General features: G+C 44.2%; 1 protein-coding gene across 2 annotated transcripts in view; it reads left to right on the top strand.

The window, feature by feature from the left end:
- The window catches only part of LOC138299776 (cytosolic phospholipase A2 gamma-like), a 408,365-nt gene that overhangs the window by 94,541 nt on the left and 292,898 nt on the right, over positions 1 to 20,926 (top strand). For both annotated transcript variants that reach the window (XM_069238325.1, XM_069238326.1), the window contains one exon: positions 2,246 to 2,444. In XM_069238325.1, the coding sequence (XP_069094426.1) occupies positions 2,246 to 2,444 (199 nt within the window). The remainder of the gene's footprint in view (positions 1 to 2,245; positions 2,445 to 20,926) is intronic.

Genomic DNA, 20,926 nt, shown 5'->3' with positions numbered 1-20,926 from the left:
ATGAGGATTCCTGTCTTGTGTTTAACTTGAGGTGGCTTGATTCCATCCAGCTGGCAATGGCGTGAAGTCCGTTGTGGAGGTTGTTCTTTGCAGTTGTAGGGTCTTTCGTGAGGGAGAGGATGAGCTGAGTGTCGTCTGCGTAGGAAACTATGTTGATGTGGTTGGTTCGTGCGATGTTGGCAAGGGGGGCCATGTAAACGTTGAAGAGCGTGAGGCTGAATGAAGATCCTTGGGGAACGCCACAGATGATTCTGGAGGCTTCTGACAGGAACGGTGGGAGGCAGACTCTCTGGGTTCTGCTTGAGAGAAATGAAGAGATCCAGTCGAGTGCCTTGTTGCGGATTCCAGCGTTGTGGAGGCGTGTGTGGAGAGTGTGATGACATACCGTGTCGAAAGCTGCGGAGAGGTCCAGGAGGATGAGTGCTGCTGTTTCTCCTTCGTCGAGCATGGTCCTAATGTCATCTGTGGCAGCAATGAGTGCAGTCTCGGTGCTGTGGTTTCTGCGGAATCCGAATTGGGAGGTGTTGAGTACCTTGCTGTCTTCCAGGAACCGGGACAGTTGGCTGTTTACGATTTTATGTCCGTTCCATGGTTACACGCTCATCTGCCAACTCCTCTGAGGACCCTTCCACTTCTGTCTCTTTTCACTTCCTCAGGGCACATCTGAATATGATTGTCACTGTCGGCCCAAATGGGAGCATGTGATTGTGAACTCTCCAGGCTGCTACAACATCAAGAGTGGCTGCCGAAATAGGAAGCCCTCCATCATTTTCAACATGTCTTGATGATGATGACAGGAGGCACTAAATTGGGGATGAACAGAGTAGTCCACTAGCCAACCCCTAACCAAGGCAATTTTCTTTTTAGTGATAATACCACCCTTCTATTTTGCACTTACTTTGAAATACTCAACCCAGTGCTCAACACTAAAAGTACCTTTTATGTTGAACGTTTCTTTAGTTACAACTATTTTTTGTGTCATGATTCTGTAATTAAATTGCTAAATAAGGCCTTCCAGACATTACAGGGTACTGGTTTGAACAGGATAGTTTTTTTTCTCTATTCCCAGACAGGTTGTGAGAACCCTGCTCAAAGATATTGATGTAGAAAAGCTAAACATCCAAACATCCAAACACAATTTAAATTTCAGAGTAAAAACACTTAGCTAGAAATCATTGTCATGAGCTCAGATTTTGAAAAACCTTACTGCTGCAATGTGTTTTCTGGTTCACTCCTCTGTTGTCTGCCATACGTTTGTTGGTGTGATGGAGAAGATTGATGTGATTGATGAGGAGGCCCACTCACATATCAAATATGCATGTTTTCTTATGCCTTTCAGGTGAAGCTATTGATCCACATTCACAGACACCTACTTCACATCTAGCATGTGCACATTCACCTGTTTCCAAACTTAAGTTCTCTAATTCTATATGGTGGCCTCATTTGTTCTACATATTCCCAGATAGGTAGGAAAAGGTAACAATCTCTGAAACTAGTGTACAGCTATAAGGTGGTTGTCTTACAGAAAGCACAAAGTAGCTCTCATAGATGTTTCATAGCCTCACCATACTTCACTAATCATGTGCAGGGAAAAATCCTGTTTTGCGTGAAGGGGTCACAGAAGACAAACTGTACCACAAATAATGTGTCTTCTAAATATAGGGCCAATCTATATTTTTCAGGCTTATTACATCTGAGCCATAGGTTTTACAAGCTCTACTGAAAAGAAGCTTATTAATTATTCCTATAGTTAAGCGTCTGATGAAGTATCCATAGAAGCAATGCATATACGCATCTCTAGAAGTATTGTCAACTACTTAAGGACTATTTCTTTTGTACCTGAGTGTCTGAGAACCCCTTAGTTCATGTAACCCTGAAAGTAGCCAGTTCCAATAGGTCCAACATATAAAACCTTGCCTGCATAGGTCCAGCATAACAACCCTTGCCATAAATCTATAAAGCCACAGTCAGAGGGAGAAAATATAAGACTTTTCCTTATAAACAATGTGAAATATGTGTGTTTAGAATTGGTAGGAAACAACATTTCTGGTCCTTAATACTGATGACTCCCCGCCCCAATACGATTACTAGCATAACAAAAAATACTTTTTTTGTTAAATGGATTGTTGATTTTGTTTTGCATTCAGCTACTGCCTATTAACTCCTCATGCTATGCATGCCTTGAATCCTATTTTAAGTTTTATTTGATGAGATGACGACAACTAATGCTTCTTTTATTTCATAGGTGCATATCTTCAGTATATGACGACATAAATTGGTCCAAAAATATAAAGAAGTGTGAAAACAAGCTTACAGAAGACCTCAAAAAGCGTTCCCAAACGCCGCTGAGTGTATGGCAGAAAATACTACTTGCAATTGAAGAGGGTGTATGCTCCTTGACAATCCTTTGGAGTTATATGGTTGGCAACCATATGATAAAAGAAGTAAGAACGCGTTGGTCTCTGAATACTTTAATATATATGTAACTTAGATTTTCCATTTATCATTGTGTTCTGCTACAATATCAGATGGATATGTCTTCAATGCATTTCATAGAGCCTATCACTTGAAAAACTGTATTTCTCCTATGTGTCTACTCAGTAAGCTGTGCTTTGATTTTTAGGATGAAGGCGCTATATTGGTCTGTAATCTTTGAGCCGATTTGTTGCACATTGTGATGCACCTTCTAAGGTATATCACCTTGTACTACACATATGCTTGGTAGGCCATGTCTAGTTCTGTGGGTCAATATGTACCATCATAGCATAGATAGCCCAGTGCTAATGGACTTTACATTTTGATGATGCCACAATGCAAAATACCCAGGGCTAAACAGATACCCAACATCCTGTGCTCTCATTAGGCTATGTGCTCCTGAGAGGCATATTCAGTGGTCCCTTGAGGTGCATCACTCAATACCCCAATGAGGCACATCCCTTTATGCTCTTTAGGTGCATGCCACCCTTTTCTTCCATTCTGTACATCACAGTGTACTCCCCTGATGCACATCACTTTTTGCATCTTGCTGCAGATTGTTGTCTGCTCTCCGAAGATATCACATCATGCTTCCTGCTGCACAGTGTTGTGTTTGACTCTTGGGCCCAGATTTATAAATAAATCACACAGTGCAGCACATCAAGTGAGGTTGTTGTGCTGCATTGTGGGAAAGCAAGAAAACAGAACAGCACCATATCTACAAAGATGTGGTGTTTTGCTCTCGCACTGTGCAGGTGCACTATATGCCATAGTGCTGAATGTCAATGTTGTGACCAGCATAGTTGCTGCACCAGAACAATGCCAAAAGGCAATTTCCTCTTCTAGGATGAAGCACATGCTGGATACAGGGACGGGTTAGTCCCTCTAGAAGACTTACCTTCAAAGACCAGCATGAAGAGTTCTGTTTGTGGTGAAAGTGTTAGTGGGGAGCTGGGAAACCATGTAGTGTGTGGAGCAGGCTGAGTGTTGCGGATGGTGGTCGCTTTAGTACATTGAGGACAGTCATTGCTGAAGCTTTGCTTTAGTGGTCACCACAAGCTGACAATGCTGTAGCCTGAAGTGCAGATTTCACCCTGATGGGTGTCATTTGCAGTTGCTGTTGCACAAAGATTCTGGTTTGCCAGAACTTCACATTCCTGGACAGCATGAGCAGTAAGATCTTGGTGTGAACTGGCTCGTTAGTGTTTTTGCTAAGAGCCCCAAACTTTAGGACTTCTCCTTGTCTTTGGAGAGGATCTCACCTGAGGCCACACCCAAGAGTGAAGGAGCTGAAGGGCACTTCTTGGGAGTCTGAAAATCACTCCAGAGGGGCCAGCAGGGTTCAGGCTCGACCAATTCCAGGCCCGGCAGCAGGTCAGCTGGACAGTTGTCGGAAGCCTCCGAAGCATACTATGCCCCTGTAGCTCAAAACATGATGTCACTCCGCTGACTCCTGAAGTCACTTCAGCCTGAGAGAAAGGGTGCAGGACCAGCCTTACTTCTAAGCAAATATGAAAGTAGGCAGCAGAGCAGCAGGGCAGCAGAGTGACAGTCCTCTAGCAGCAAAGCTGCACAGCAGTCCATCTTTTGTAGTATCCACAGTTCTAGGAATGTACTGAGGATTTGGGTCTAAGGGTTCATCAGTCATACTTGGTGTCAGCTTTGAATTACAAGAAGTTTCTAGAGAATTCCCTTTGTAGTCCCTGAGGTTTTCTGCCTCCCCTTCCCCGGCTCCAAGCTGGTTGCATAAACAATGCAGTGGTAACAAGCCATTTGTGAAAAGGCAGGGCACAGCCTATTCAGTTTCAAATAAGACTCTTTGAGTCTGCTCACCTGTCACAGCTGTGTATTTCTGTATGCCAGGTACATTTACATTGATCAGAACTAGAGCATTAGTTGCTCTGTCAGATTATCATCTGTTCATCTTCAAAGGTTCGCTTGCAACCTTTTGCTACTTCATATCATCATGGTTCTGGTATCTTCATGAATGTCCATTACTTTTGAACGTGTGCCAGTTGCTGTTGTGCATATTGTGGTCAGTCTGGAGACTTTTGGTTCACCCACACAGACCCAGGATGTGATGATGGGGACTTCTATCCCTTTTTCCAAGTGTTCTTTATTTCTGTTGGCCTCCTTACAATGTCAATGAGAGATTGACAATCTGTTTTCTCTATTTAAATGTGTTATTGCTTTGGGTCCTGAAGAAGGTGGAAGGAATATAAGGGAATTTCTCCAAACCTATGTCAACGTCTTTTAATTTGCTTGTTGCTGTTAGCCACACAAGAAGGAGAAAATGCAATTTGCCTCTTTTACATTTGGAGTTTCTTTCTATAGCTGAGGCCTTGCATTTAACCAAGGACTAACTTTTGAGTTGTATTAATTCTGTTATGTTGCAGGCAAAAATGATTTTGATTAAATCAATATCATGAGATTATTTGGTTTTTGTTTAGTTTTTATAAGTAATACTATAATAAATGTGTGAATAAATTTGAAGTAAATTAATTGATATATTGATGAAGGTAATGGGTTTGATGATTAAATGGATGGTTGGGCTGGGAAGAAATGTGTTTTGGTTTCTATGATAAGAGGGTGCTCTTTTGCCCTTTTAAATTCTACTACCTCTTGCTATTGTTTGAAGCAAGTGTGGCTATTTCCAGCTCTATCCCGCCATTCTGCTAGTGGATAGCCCATTCAAGCCCACCTAATCCCTCTATTGTGTGGCTCTCTGGGAGGAATTAACGAAGTCCAGCTGCTAACTACACATAGTCATGTGATTCAGGAACAGGCTGCAGGCGGCAGCAAATAGAGCAGGAAAATGCCACCTTTCTAAAAGTGTTATTTTCAAAATTGTAACATAACATCTGACTTTACCAATGAAGAGGACTTTTAATTACAATTTCTGAAACACCAAACATGGCATTACTGTCCACACCCAAATGAACGTTAGCACTCATTAAATGTAACCCAATTAACTCAATGCTATCCCATAGCAGAGATAGACCCTGCAGTAGTGAAATAGTTTTTCACTACCAGGACATGTCAAACCTTTTAAATATACTGCACCCTGCCCTCTGGGCTGTTTAGTGCTTACTCTAGGGGTGCACACACATACTGTAATAGCAGGCCAAAGACATGTTTAAAAGGGCTACTTGAGTAGGTGGCAGGCCCATTAGTAGCATTTAACGTATGGGCCCTGAGGTACAGGTAGTACCAGTTTACCAGGGAGCTAACAAGTAAATTAAACATGTCAATTGGGTCTAATCCTATTTTTCTATGTGTGAAGGAGTCAGCACAAGCACTTTAGCCCTTGTTAGCAATGGTAATGTATGCAGACTCCTAAAAACTAAAAAAATAAATAAAAAAGAGGTTCGAAAAACAGGACAGCGAAGTAAATTTTTTTGGAGATGACCTTACAAAAAAGGCTACGTCCTACAGTATCTTCATTGAAATTAATGTTGGAATTGCTAAATGTATTTGACTTTTCTGGCAGAAATTTTAGTCATTTAAGCTGGCTATTTATTTCTATCAGCTTTTTTTTATTAGCATGGGGTGATGTACAGTGGGATAGTGTTAGAATTCACAGAATATTACATCTTGGAATACCAAACTAATATTGAACTAAATATTCCTAACATATGCAAAAAGCAAATAGAAATATGCTACATATTAAATCATAATAAACCAAATAGTATAACATAGTTTTATTTGAGTGAGTCAAAAATCTGTTCCAGATATAAATTCCAAACATTGGCTCTGTTTCTTTTTGTCTTTAGAATCAAATGAAATAAAATGTATAAGGTGCACAGCTACTCTACAGAGTGTCCCAGTGCTAATAAACCTATCAACCATTTACCCTTTGACCTCATTAGAAGGTACTATTAAACAACCAAGCTTTTAGACTCCGCTTAAAGGAACTTTCATCCTTAGTAGCCTGCACTGAGAGAGGAAGGGCATTCCAACCAGAAGCAGCCAGCGTAGTGAAGGAGGTACCACCCCATTTCTTCCTCTTAGTTTTAGGTATCACCGTCAGCAATGCATCCGAAGTACCAACTGGAGTCTCTTAAGTGGGTACAATGGGAGGCCCCAGTACAGAGCATTGGCGTAATCTATCTGTGAGATTATGGGGGCGTGCACTATCTGGCACTGGGGAGAGGAGGAACAGAAACTTTATCAATGATCTGAGAAGTCCAAAACGGATCGCCACCACACTGTCCACCTGGGCGTTTAAGAACAATTTCTTTTCAAACTTCATGCCAAGAGTCTGAACTACCGTGGCACGAGCCAGAGCAAAGCTAAACTAAACTTCATCACTCCACAAACGGGATCTGCCCCGAGTTCAGAGATTTTGTTGCATCTTACCTTTCTAAATACCAAAAAGTCATAAAGGCAGACTTTTGGTCTAAACTTAGACCAAAAGTGTAACATTTTGAATCAGACCCTGTGGGTAGGAATTGGAATAATAACTAATTTTCAATTAAAGAAAAACCTTCAAAATTCACTAAAAAGAAAGGTGAAGAGACATTATAGATAGGTTCAAATGTCAGTTAAAATTTAGTGTGTTAAACTAACAAAACCACTAAAATTCACCAGCTGTAGTTGTCTCAAGTAAGTATAAATCATGCCATGGAACTTCGACGAGGCGGAGGAGGAGGTGGGCAGCAGCTGTGTGCTGCATTCGAACAGGGCAGGAGCCCTTTAAATACACGTAAGCGCTCCCGCTCCGCGGGACGCGCTGGAACTTCGACGAGGCGGAGGAGGAGGTGGGCAGCAGCTGTGTGCTGCATTTGAACAGGGCAGGAGCCCTTTAAATACACGTAAGCGCTCCCGCTCCGCGGGACGCGCTGGAACTTCGACGAGGCGGAGGAGGAGGTGGGCAGCAGCTGTGTGCTGCATTCGAACAGGGCAGGAGCCCTTTAAATACACGTAAGCGCTCCCGCTCCGCGGGACGCGCTGGAACTTCGACGAGGCGGAGGAGGAGGTGGGCAGCAGCTGTGTGCTGCATTCGAACAGGGCAGGAGCCCTTTAAATACACGTAAGCGCTCCCGCTCTGCGGGACGCGCGCGGGCGTCGCCCGGGCGAAGCCCGGGCCAAGGGCGGGCCCGTCCTTGCCCGTCATTGCCAGGAAGAGGCAGGGCAGGGCCACCCCCCTGACATTTACTTTAAACTGTGGTCCCAGATAACCACTTTCTATTTGACTGCCCGAAGGACAAACTCAAGCCTATTTACACTGTGGTGGGGTAGCTTTCCCCCAAAGCTCTAGGCCTCTACCTAGTTAGTGGTCAATTTCCAATATTAACCTGCCTTTGCTCGCCCCGCTGTGATTTTACTTGATTCTCCCACTAAATCCAAGACCCCTGGTTCTTAGCAAAATGGGTCGACGACGCGGGGGGGGTTGGACGGGAAATTGCACTCTAACCAAACCCTGGATGGCTTTTTACAAAAGGCCGTTGGGGAACTTGAAAGAGAATTAGAACTAGTGCAACGTCGTCTTGCTGTCCCTCCTTCTGCATCCATTAGCTCAGCCCATGATAGCCCAGTCTCACAGCCCCACCCGCGACTAGAGCTCCAGTCTGCCCCGATTATCCATTCCCCTTCTCCGTCCAAAATTTTTCAAGAGATCCAAGATGATACTCCAATTGCACCTGCCATTTGTGCTGCACCAACTTCATTGGCCCAGTGTCCCCCTATAGAAGGTTCCCTTACTTTAACTGAATCTAATACCAAAGGGAAAAGGAAGCGTAGGGAACCTGTCCTCAAAAATAAACGATCTAGAACCTTGAGTCCCTCCAATCTGGCCCAATCTTCTATTAATGAAATGGCATCAATCTCCTTACACAATACCAATAACTCCCATGCAAACGAGTTTATTAGGGATCTCATAAGAGATGAGCTCTCTAAACTACTTCTTCCTATCTCCAACCGTCTCCAAAGAATTGAGGACAAACTTGAAAGTCTTACGAGCAGTCAGCTACCAACAATTTCTTTACCTGTAGAAATTCATCCTAATCATGACTCTACTGTTGCCATTAGTCACACAGGCCAAATTCCCAAAACTTTTCCTCCTACTCTAAATCACGTCTGGCCTAGTTCTGCTAAAACCCCCAGCATCCTGATGAACAAACCCCATATGGCCTTAGCTCCCTTATTAAAAGGAACCGCCTCATGGAACAATCCAGCAACTAATTCAGGAGACGGCCCCCCCTTTAGGGAATCCTCACAGCCAGCATACCAGAAGAAGAATAAGAGTTGGGACTCTCAAGAACCCAAAGTGCTTCATTTACCACCTGAATCATGTCCCTATGTTCTTATTATATCAAATGTTCCTGAACTCAAACCTTATTTTTCCGAATCCTTCACCGAACTCAAAAATAAGGTTATCCACTGGTTGCATGTGAATGCGGGGGTGGCTTTTTCCATGTCATCTTCAATACTGATGGTGAGAAGGGTAGGGTGGGTGGGCCCTCTAGCGAAGATCGGTTTTGGGGATTGTATCGTCATTAATTTGAATTCTCCCGATCTAGTCCAACGACTTTCTCTAAATGCCAACAGACTTTACCCTACAACTGGCAAATCTTCTCTTTGCAGGTTACAAGTGTTCTATCCTCCTTCTATGTCGTCCTGGAGTACTCAATCACCACCATTACACGAGGCCGGCTCGGCCACTCACACACTGCCTACCCCTGTAATTGGTTCTAGACGTCCTCTATCCTCCCTCTCCGAGGCAGACTGACTAGGAGATGCCTTTCAGGATGCGGTTTTGTCTAACTGCGAAGCTGAGTCCATTTGCCCTATTGGTCTTAACATCTCGGCCGATTTTGTTGTCCCGGGTTCACCCAATAGTTTAATATGCCAAGCATCTGAGGAATGCATTTCTAATCAGTCAAACGCTCCCTATACCTTGGGTCACATCTGCATGGCCAACCCATCAAATCCTAACACTATTGAGGATATACCCAGCGAGGTTTTAAAGACTCAGAGTGAGAAACCTTCTGATCTTAATCCACCCGAGGGAAGCACCATGGTCCTTGACAGTCCCTCCCCTAGTATTCCATATGCCCAGAATAGAGTTGGGTCCTCATGCCCAGAGGATCTCGATAAGGTGCTCAGCTGGAATATAGCTGGATTGGAAAGCAAATTACACAGCCCAGGTTGGGGTAACCTTATTGATGATCACTTGATTTGTCTTTTTCAAGAAACATGGGCATTAGAACCCAAATACAGACTCGGTTTTAAAAGCTTCTGGGTTCCGGCCCGTAAGTCATCTTCTGGGAGACCTTCGGGAGGGTTGCTCGTGTGGCTAAATATTTCTCTCAGGTGCAAGATAGAAGAATTAGACACTGGTTGCCCGGACTTGCAAGCCCTATTGTTAATGATTTCTGAAGAAAAACCCCTCCTTTTAATTAATATCTATAACAGGAATGTGAGTCCCCACTTTGAGTCTGACGTTCTGTCAAACTTGGACTATGTTCTTAAAAGTAATTCCCCCTCTTTTGTTTTAATTGGTGGAGATTTTAATGTTACCTTCGAACCTAATCCTTTAGTCCAAGGAATCTGTAAAGAAGAGGATGCCCATTGGGGCATCCCCCAGTTAGTCTCCAACAAAAAACCAAGATTGAACAAATCTGCACGCTTTTTGGCTGACATCGCACTAGCTCATGGCCTCCGAGCCTGTAATGGCCGCTCACACTCGGATGCTATTTTGCGACCCACTTTTAGGCGCGGAGTACATAGCAGTTGCATTGACTACATACTTCTTGATATCCGTCTTTGGTGTTACATGGTAGATATGAGGGTAGATGAGCAGCCTGTGAGCGACCACGATCCCCTGATTCTATCAACCAGAGGTCTTTTTCCTTCGTTTATAGTGCCTCACTCTAGGTCCAACGTGTCCCAACTGGCCCTAACCAATAATAGACGCAATCTAAAATGGGAATCTGTTATCTCCTCCCCTAAACATTTAGCATCTATCTACAGTTTGCTTACGAATCAAATGGAGTGTATGATCCGGTTAGATGAGTCCGAGGAGGGCGATAGCCTTCTTACAGCCCACACTGATCTGTTCCAATCTTTAAAACAATTTTTCACAAAAGAGACTGTTAACAACTCCAATAAAAAACACAATGCCCCTTGGTTCAATAATTCCTGCAGATCAGCACAACTAGCTCTCCTGGATGCAATTAAAGAAGGCCATGCTGCGACGCTGAGAATAGCCAGGGCCGCTTATAAGAAGGAATGCTCAAAGGCACGCAGAAGTTGGGAGGAGGCCAGATGGGCCACTATCCTGGTTTCAGCCTCATCTAATAATACTTCCAAGTTTTGGAAACTAATAGCTGATAATGACAGTGACTCTCCAGCCGCGCCTGGCTCTACAATCCTCTCAGCAACTTGGGTAGAGCATTTTGGGCAACTTTATCGAGGTCCACCAGATGTTTCTTTGTGGCCCCCCAATGATTCATCAAACCAAGAGATCATTCCAATTTCTTTTTCTCTTTCCGAAACTAGAGCTGCAATAGACTCCCTGAAATGGGGGAAGGCTCCTGGCCCAGATAAAATTCCAGGTGATCTTTATAAATCTAGACCTGATATATGGGCTCCCTACCTTAATTTTATCTGCAATACTATTGCAGCAGGCGCTCCAGTTCCATCTACTTGGAAAGGGGCAGAAATTGTACCGATCTTCAAAAAAGGAAATCCAAACATTCCGGCTAACTACCGTCCAATTAGTCTCCTCGATAACTTCCCAAAAATTTACGCGAAACATCTTCTGTCCCACCTTGAGGAATGGATTATTGAGTCTGAAGCCCTTTCTGATTTACAAGCGGGCTTCAGACCCGCTGTGAGCACAGTTGACCAAGCTCTAAGATTTATGTCAATAAAATGGAAGAATGTTGACCTGGGGGGGGGGCAACCTTTACGTGGTCTTTATAGACCTAAGAGCTGCATTTGACCTGATCCCCAGGAATCTGCTGTGGTCAACATTATTAAACATGGGAGTGCCATTTGGCCTCCTGAAACTCATAGCCCAGTTGCACCAAAATACCTTTGCCCAAATCAGGTGTGGACAAGGGGGCGAGCTGACTGACCCTGTAGCTATCAAAAAAGGAGTTAGACAAGGTTGTGTTTTGGCACCTACTCTTTTTCTGCTCTACATCAATAATTGCATCCACTACCTAGAGAACTGCATAAATGATTCTCCAAAACTAGGTGGGAAAAAAATCCCCTGCCTGCTTTATGCAGATGATACGATCCTACTATCAAAATCACCAATGGGAATTCAACACCTAATTAACCAGTTCTGTGCTTACTGTAGTGATTATGGTTTAGATGTAAATATTAAGAAAACTAAATTTATGATATTCACTACCTCTAAAAAACGACTGCGTACTAATATTGAGATGAATTCGACCCCATTGGAGAAAGTTGAAGAGTTTGATTATTTGGGTTTCAGATTATCTACATCGGGCAAATGGAAGGCAGCCATTGACAAGGGGGCTCTGATCATAAGCCAAAGAGGTGGGGCCTTAGTCCGCAGATCTAGAAAGGCACTGAGCCCCCCTCTGAACATTCTTGCGGAGATTTATAATGTTCAAATCAGAGCAGCAGCCCTATATGGAGCGGAACTTTGGGGGTCCCACAAAAACCTGGACATTCTGCAAACTAAGGAAAATATCTTCCTTAGGCAGGTGTCCAGGCTAGGTACGGGCACTCCAATGACCCCTTTAAGGCTTGACCTTGGTTTAAATGGCATTAAAACTATAGCGGCCTTAAGACCCCTTTCCTACTGGATTCGTCTATGGAAATCTGCTGAACTAGAACCATATAGGCTGGCTATAAGAGAGTTGATAGCCGCCCCTAAGGCATTGGAGAGAATCCCTTGGCTGAAAGAGATGAAAACTGCCTGGGACAAAATGGGTCTTCCCCATTATTGGAATCACCCGGATCAAATCCCTGACAAGGCTAGGAGATTTGTTACGAACAGATATTGGGAGAAAGTTAACGAAGATTCCCTGCACTAAAAGAGGGCGGGTAGGTTAACTATGGATTTTCTCCAAATTAAGCATGAACCCTGGGCTGAGATTTTCCTGAACCTCCCTATCCCTCCGTATGCCCGTGCTCTATACCTGCAGTTAAGATATGGCACATTGCCTACCAATGGTTTCACGGCCCATTGGCCATCTAACATCGCTACAAATGATAGGTGTATCTTCTGTCAACTTTGCAAAGAAACATCAGAGCATGTATTATTCTTCTGCCCTTTGTACAAGACACCAAGAAAGAGGTGGATTATTCCCCTCTGTAAAAACATGTCATTTCAGGACAGAGTAACAGCCATTAGAATCTGTACGCATGATTCTTCTCCCAGGGTTGCCATTCCAGTTACCAAATATTTATCGGAGGCCTGGTACATCCGTCGCAAGTTCATAGCACCCAAAGGCTCCTGAGCCATTTCTATACTTGTTTTCAGAAGGATTTTAATCTTCTTTTTTTATCCTTTTTGTATTGTTTTTAGTTGGAAATTTCCATTATGAATTTGTTGCCTTCCCTATGACTACCAAGACTGCACAAGCCCATATAGCCTTCTCATATAGTTATCCTGTTGTTTTCTTTGATTGGTACTCTGATAATGTCGTCTTTTAGTCCAATCAGACTATCTTCTGTCTTTTTTGTCTTTTGGTTGTGCATACTGGTCCTCCAGACAAAAAAGTCTTATATTTCAGTTTTTAGCTCTGTCCCCTTTTTTACTATATTTATTCATGTTTTATTTTATTGTATTTATATATTTGATTAAATGCTTTGTTTTGTTATTCTTATTGTTACACTGTTTTGGTGTCTATTGGTTTTACATTGTTACCATGTTTTTATTACATCCCTTTTTAAGTATGATTGTTATTATTATTTTAAATGGACTAGATTTCTAGACCGAATGAACTTAATAATAATAATAATGCCATAAAGTAACTATAACTCGCACCTCATCATGCACAGTGTTGTCATCAATTATATCGTTTCAGATTTTGCATTGACATTGTCACTGATATCATAGAATGTATCACGAGTAATGTAACATGAGCTAATTAACAGTGTTTGCTGAGGGCGTGAGTTATGGTTAAATTAAGGCTTTATGTTAATTGATAAAAACACACCGAAAGGTAACCTGCTCTCATCAGTGTAAACATAGAGACATTAATAAATACCTGCACAACCACATGATTAAATACCATTCAAAGAAAGGAAAGTGAGAGAGAATTCCTTTCTAATGCATCCAACACATTGTAACGTTGATGTCTTTATTATACAAGGTAGACTCAAGAAAGACTTGTCTAATGATAGTTTTGTTGTTTGGCAGTGTCACTAAAATATTGCTTTCCTTGCTGTGTTTTTTCTTAGTTTTGTGTTCTTGGAATAAAGGTACATGTGTTAGAAGCATGTTTTCAGACTGATCTAAATATTTTATACATTGTAGAAAATCTAGGAATATCATAGTAATATTTTATCTTTTGGCAGTGTTCAATTCTTTTACTGATTGGTAAAATAGCTGACTCTTAAGAATCTTGACCAAAATGTCCTATTAGAATTACCCACAGGCAAGGAATGGGTAAACCTTGTGATACATTAGTCCAGTGTTCTAACAATTAACACCCCAAGATGTAAACAATAAATACAGGGTGTAATTACAGGTAACTGTGAAATGAGTCCTGTCACCATGCATATGGGATAGTGGTGAAAACAGGACACAAGCCTTTCCACATACCAACAAAATTCATAGCTGCAAGATGTCCCATTGTTATGTGTGATACCTTGAGTAACTAAAAAAACAGTTTCAGATATAACTTCAAAACATTGGCTCTGTTTCTTTTTGTCTTTAGAATCAAATCAAATAAAGTTTATAAAGCGCACGGCTACTCTACAGAGTGTCCTGGTGCTAATAAACTCATCCACCATTGACCCTATGATCTCATTAGAAGGCACTATTAAACAGACAAGGTTTTAGACTTCATTTAAAGGAACCTTTATCCTTAGTGGCCTGCAGATAGAGAGGCAGGGCTTTTGCCTAAATACACTATACTGTTGACGTTTTACTGCCCATAGTTACAATGTTAACTACAAACTGTCAAGTCAGAATACAATGTGATGTCTGTCAAAAGGTCAAGACTGACTTAAAGTGAGAACACTTTCCAAATATGAATGTCCACACAACAGCAGCACTACCTTAATGCAGTCAGGCAAGGAGTGCAGAAAAGCATAAGTGATCATGCTTAAAGCATCAAGAGCTGGTGCCCTATCAATCAATCAATCAATCAATCAAAAAAAGTTATTAAATGCGCTACTCACCCGATAGGGTCTCCAGGCGCTGTGGGGGTGGGGGACAAAAGGGGGCGGAATGCCGATTTACTGCTCAAAAAGCCTTGTCTTGAGGTGTTTTCTGAAAGTCAGGAGGTCCTGGGTCTTGCGTAGATTGGTGGGGAGGGTGTTCCAGGTCTTGGAGGTAAGGAAGGAGAAGGATCTGCCTCCGGAGGTGGTGCGTTGGATGCGAGGTCAGCAGAGTGGAGGAGACGAGTCGGTGTGTGGAAGTTCACTCGTTCATTGAGGTAGGCTGGTCCAATGTTGTGGAGGGATTTGTGGGCATGGATGAGGACTTTGAAAATGATCCTTTTGCTGATGGGTAGCCAGTAAAGGAATCTGAGGTGGGCGGAGATGTGTTCATGGCGTGGGAGGTTCAGGATGAGTCGTGCAGCTGCGTTCTGTATTCGCTGGAGTTTCTGCTGAAGCTTGGCTGTGGTACCAGCATAGAGATCATTTCCGTAGTCTAGTCTGCTGCTGATGAGTGCATGGGTGACAGTTTTCCTGGTTTCTATGGGGATCCATTTGAAGGTCTTTCGTAGCATGCAAAGGATGTTGAAACAGGAGGAAGTTATGGTGTTGATTTGCTGGACCATGGAGAGAGATGAGTCTAAGATGATGCAGAGATTGCGTGCGTAGGTGGAGGGTGTTGGGGTGTGGGCCACCAGGAGTCGTCCCATACTGTCTTGTTGGGGCCGAAGATGATGATTTCTGTTTTGTTGAAGCTGAGTTTGAGGTGGCTTGCTGTCATCCATTTGGCGGTGTTGAGGAGTCCGCCGTGGAGGTTTGTCTTGGCGGTGGTGGGGTTCCTGGTGAGGGAGATGACGAGCTGGGTTTCGTCTGCGTACAAGATTATGGTGATTCCGTGAGGGCAGAGGATGTTGGCGAGCGGGTCCATGTAGATGTTGAATAGGGTAGGGGTGAGGGAGGACCCCTGGGGGACCCCGCAGATGATCTTGGTTGCTGGGGACTGGAAGGGAGGGAGGCAAACTTTCTGGGTTATTTTGGCGAGGAAGGAGGTGAGCCAGTCCAGGGCCTTGTGTTGGATTCCTGTGTCGAAAAGGTGTGCGCAGAGGATTTGGTGGCAAACAGTGTCGAAGGCTGCAGAGAGGTCCAGGAGATGAGTGCGACGGTCTCGCCCTTGTCAACTCTGGTTCTGATGTCATCAGTGCATGCGATGAGGCCGGTCTCAGTGCTGTGGCGCTTGCGGAATCCAGACTGGGAGGCATAGAGTGTGTTGTTTTCCTCTAGGAAGTGAGGCAGGCGGGCGTTCACTATCTTCTCAGCAACCTTGGCGGGGAAGGGTTGAAGAGAAATGGGGCGGCAGTTTGTGAGGTCTTACGGGTCTGCTTTGGGTTTTTAAAGGAGTGTGGTTACTTCGGCGTGCTTCCAGGTGTCTGGGAAGGTGGCGTCGTCGAAGGAGCTGTTGATTACGGTGCAGAGCTGGGGAGCGATGATTGGGCTGGCCGTGCTGAATTTGTGGTGGGGGCAAGGGTCTGTCAAGGAGCCTGAGTGGACGGAGTTCTTGTTTTTTTCAGTTTCTTCGTCATCGGTAGGGGCCCAGGTGTGTGGTAGGTTGGAGGGTGGGGGAGTGGTGTTGTTGGTCGTGTTGGTGGTGGTGATGGTGGGTGCACATGGTGTGAAGCTGTTGTATATGTCTAAACGTTTGAGGTGAAACTGGTTGGAGAGGGAGTTGCAAAGGTTTTGTGTGTGAGTGGGGTCAATGCTGCAGGATTTAGGCTTGGTGAGCTCTTTGATGATGGTAAAAAGTTCCTTGCTGTTATGTGAGTTACTATCCATGCATTCTTTGTTGTAAGCTCTTTTGGTGACCCGGATGAGTTTGTGGTGTTGGCGTATGATGGTTTTGAGGGTGGAGAAGTTGATCATGGAGCGTTCTTGGCGCCAAGCTTTCTCAATTTTGCGGCATTCACGCCTGGAGGCTTGGAGTTAGGTGGTGAACTAGGGGGCGGTCTCGATGTTGCAGGAGGTGTTGTTGCTTTTCAGAGGGGCGAGAGAGTCTACGCAGGTTGTAAGCCATTGTGTGAGGTTGTGGGCAGCGATGCTGGGGTAGTTGGTGGGGGGAAGGGGCTTGTGCGAGCTTGGCGTTCAGGTGTTCTGTGGGGATCTTGTCCCACATATGGTAGGGTGTGGTGTGTTGTCGGTAGTGGGTGGGGGGTTTCGTGAAGAAGAAGTGGACGCAGTGGTGTTCGGTCCAGTGGAGTTCGGTGGTGTGTGTGAATGTTATGTGGTTGCTGGAGGTGAAAATTGAGTCCAGCGTGTGTCCTGCTGAGTGAGTGGGTGAGGGGACCAGTTGTTTGAGTCCTAGGTTCGTGAGGTTGTCTAGCAGGGTTGTGGAGTTGTGGTTGTTGGTGTTTTCCAAGTGAAAGTTGATGTCACCGAGGAAGATGTAGTCTGTGGAGGTGAGGGCATGGGGGCTGATGGTGTCAGTGATGGTGTCACAGAAAGGGGAGTGAGGGCCTGGTGGTCTGTAAATGAGGGTTCCTCTGAGGGTGGTGTTGGCGTTTATGTGAATTAAGAAGTGTAGATGTTCTGCACTGTCTAGGGTGTCATGGTTGGTGGTGATCTTGATCTTGGAAATCAAAACTACAAATTAATTATGTTTACTACAAAATGTTAAAGGTTTCACAATACACTATACAGTTGGCAGGGTTGACCATCCTTACACATCATTATATTTACTAAGGAGTAGGATAATGACCCCAACTGTGTGAAGGAATTTGTTTAGTGCTCCTATTTTTAAATTAATTACTAGTCCTGTAAATCAGAGAGTGTATGCAAGTGTATATGAGTGTGTTTAGGTGTGTATGAGAAGTAATGAGATGTGAGAGAAAATAATGAGTTGTGAGTTGAGTGCACTACACTGACATTTAATGCTTAGAACTCTTTAACCCCTTCGCTGCCAGGCCTTTTCCCCTCCTGTGCAGAGCCTTTTTTTTACTATTTGGGACAGTTTGCGCTTCAGCCCTCAGAACCCTTTTGTCCACATAAGCTACCCATGCCAAATTTGCGTCCTTTTTTTCCAACATCCTAGGGATTCTAGAGGTACCCAGATTTTGTGGGTTCCCCTGAAGGAGACCAGGAAATTTGCCAAAATACAGCGAAGATTTTTTTTTTTTTTTTTTTAAATGGGGAAAAGGGCTGCAGAAGAAGGCTTGTGGTTTTTTTCCCTGAAAATGTCATCAACAAAGGGTTTGGGGTGCTAAAATCACCATCTTCCCAGCTTTCAGGAACAGGCAGACTTGAATCAGAAAGCCCCATGTTTTTTGCAAAGTACATAGCTGTAGATTTTGGCCTGTAGCTCAGCCGGCACCTAGGGAAGCCTACCAAACCTGTTCATTTTTTAAAACTAGACACCTAGGGGAAGCCATGTTGGGGTGACTTGTGGGGATCTGACCATGTTCTGTTACCCAGAAACCTTTGCAAACCTCAACATTTGGCCAAAAAAACACTTTTTCCTCTCATTTCAGTGACAGAAAGTTCTGGCATCTGAGAGGAGCCACAGATTTCCTTCCATCCAGCATTTCCCTAAATCTCCTGATAAAAATGGTACCTCACTTGTGTGGTTAGGCCTAGTGCTTGCGAAAGGAAATGCCCCAAACACTCTCTGGACACATCAAAATGATCAAATACAAAACTACCTGTTTTTGCGGGGGGCACCTGCGTTTTTGGTCCTGGGCTCAGCAGCCATCTAGGGAAACCTACCAAACCCAGACATTTCTGAAAACTAGACACCCAAGGGAGTCCAGGTAGGTGTGACTTGGGTGGATCCCCCAATGTTTTCTTACCCAGAATCCTCAGCAAACCTCAAATTTAGCTAAAAAATAACTTTTTCCCACATTTCTGTGTGGGAGCACCACACTGAGACAAATACCACCCAACGTTCCCCTCAGTCTCCTGGTAAAAATGATACCTCACTTGTGTAGGTGGGCCAAGTGCCTGTGACAGGGAAGAGTCAAAAACATGTCGAAATTGAGGGAGAACCAAAGTGGGTCCAAAAGAGCAGTTTGAAAAAAAAACATTTTTAGGCTCACAAGTGCGGCCAAATTTTTATCGGTATAGATGAGACAATGTTGGGTGGTAGAAACTTTGTGTGTTCCTGCAGATTCCGGAAGATTCCATCAAAAAATGGGGGAAAAATGTGTGATTTACAGCAAAGTTGGAGGTTTGCCTGGCATTGTGGGTAAGAAAATAATGCGGGTGCATGTGAAGGACACCGCCCTGGAATCAACCAGATGTTTAGTTTTCAGACGTGTCTAGTTCTTGTGGATTTTTCTACATGGCAGTGTCCCAAAGTAAAAAAAAAGTGCAGCCCTCACCATTCCAAGTGGGACGATTTTGAGAGTTACCAAGCTCTCATGGCCCAAATGTAAAACTAAAAACCAAAATAATCCAATGTCCTCTTGCTTGCCATGGGGGGGGAGAGCTGAAAGACTGCTACCCCTTTCAGTTGGGGTGGGGGCATAACCAGGCCCATACTGGTTGGTAGCCACCACCCCATTATTATTTTATTTTTCTTAAAATTTCCTGGCATCTAGTAGACTTTCTGCCCCCCGGGATGTGAATCAGGGGTAATTGCCCCATCTGCCCACTGGTGGGCAGAACAACTTTGGCCCCATTTATTTGGGGTGGGAGTATGGCCATACCCCCACCCTCTTATTTTGAAAACAAAAGTCTTCCCTAGTCTCTGGTGGGCTTTCTGCCCCCCCTTGGGGGCAGATGGGCCTTCCAAAAATAGGCCGATCTGCCCCCAAAGGGGGCAGATATGGCCAACAGTAATGTGCCCCCATCGGGCGGGAGCCTTCCCCAAGGGGCTGTCCCCCAAACAAAACACACACCAATCCCTGGTGTATAGTGGTTTCTGTCTCCCTTGGGGGACAGATTGGCCTAACAAAAATAGGCTGATCTGCCTCCAAGGGGGGCAGAAATGGTCTAAAAACAATTTCCCCCAATGGGAGTGACCGTTGCCTAAGGGGTCACTCCCCATATATAAAAACATAAAGTAAATAAAAATATATATATATCTCTGGTGTCTAGGGATTTTCTGCCCCCTCCCAGGAGGCAGATCAGATCGGCCTAATTATATTAGGCCGATCTGCCCCCGGGGGCCAGAAATGGCCTAAAAATGGTTTGGCCCTCTGGGGAGCGGACCTTGCCCAAGGGGCCACTCCCCTTTTGACAATTACCACAAAAAAAATCCCTGGTGTCTAGTGGGCATTTCTGCTGCCCGATCACATCGCGATCAGGCTGCAGAAATGCTTGCAGAAACATGAAAGGAAAGGAAAGGTCTTTCCTTCCCTTTCATGCCTCTGCTGGTCACCTCCTCCAGAGTGGAAGAGAAATGCTGATCATTTCTCTCCTGCATCGCGCTGGAAGCATGATTCCAACGCGATGGGAGGTGACCTCAGATGAGGTCAGCACGCAGTCGCATGCCTACATCATCAGATGTCACGGGGAGGTTGGGGGGACGGGGGTGGAAGGGGAAGTGATTCCCCTTCCAGCCCTGCCATGACGGGGAAGCCCAGAGAGGGAGCGCTAGCGCTCCCTCTCAGCTCCAGTGCTGGGACGTAACCATTACGTTCCCGGCACAGAAGAGGTTAAGCTAAATTTGTGCTATATACTGGTCACTATAAAATAATTTTTGTCAACACTGGAAAAACTGTTTTTTGTCTGATTGAAGGTTAGGCACTGAAATAAACGGTGATGAGCACTGAATTTGAAAGGTTTGGAAAACGGTGAGAAAAGACTATTGAAATACACAAAAATAAACACTGAAAACAGGACAGCCTACACACTACCTACAGAATTATAGGTGGGCAACCGTGATTTATGGGGATGTTTTCCCCGTAGAAGTTCTGAATGACAAATAGACAAGCAAGAAGCTTGAGTTTTCTATGATGTCACTCCCCACCTATGTGAAAAATGTCACAATAACTTACTGTTACCAATCTATATTTTTCTATTATGTACCCCAAACTTATCTGCCCCTGCATAGAACTACCACGCTCAGGCAAAAGAATAATGGGTACTCTAAGCATAATATGACCTCTGCTCCCTATCCCAAATGTGAAACAATATCCTTGTTTATCAC

Source organism: Pleurodeles waltl, chromosome 6, assembly GCF_031143425.1.
Source record: "Pleurodeles waltl isolate 20211129_DDA chromosome 6, aPleWal1.hap1.20221129, whole genome shotgun sequence".
In the NCBI taxonomy this organism is placed as follows: Eukaryota; Metazoa; Chordata; class Amphibia; order Caudata; family Salamandridae; genus Pleurodeles; species Pleurodeles waltl.
This window is presented reverse-complemented; position numbering and strand designations above follow the sequence as displayed.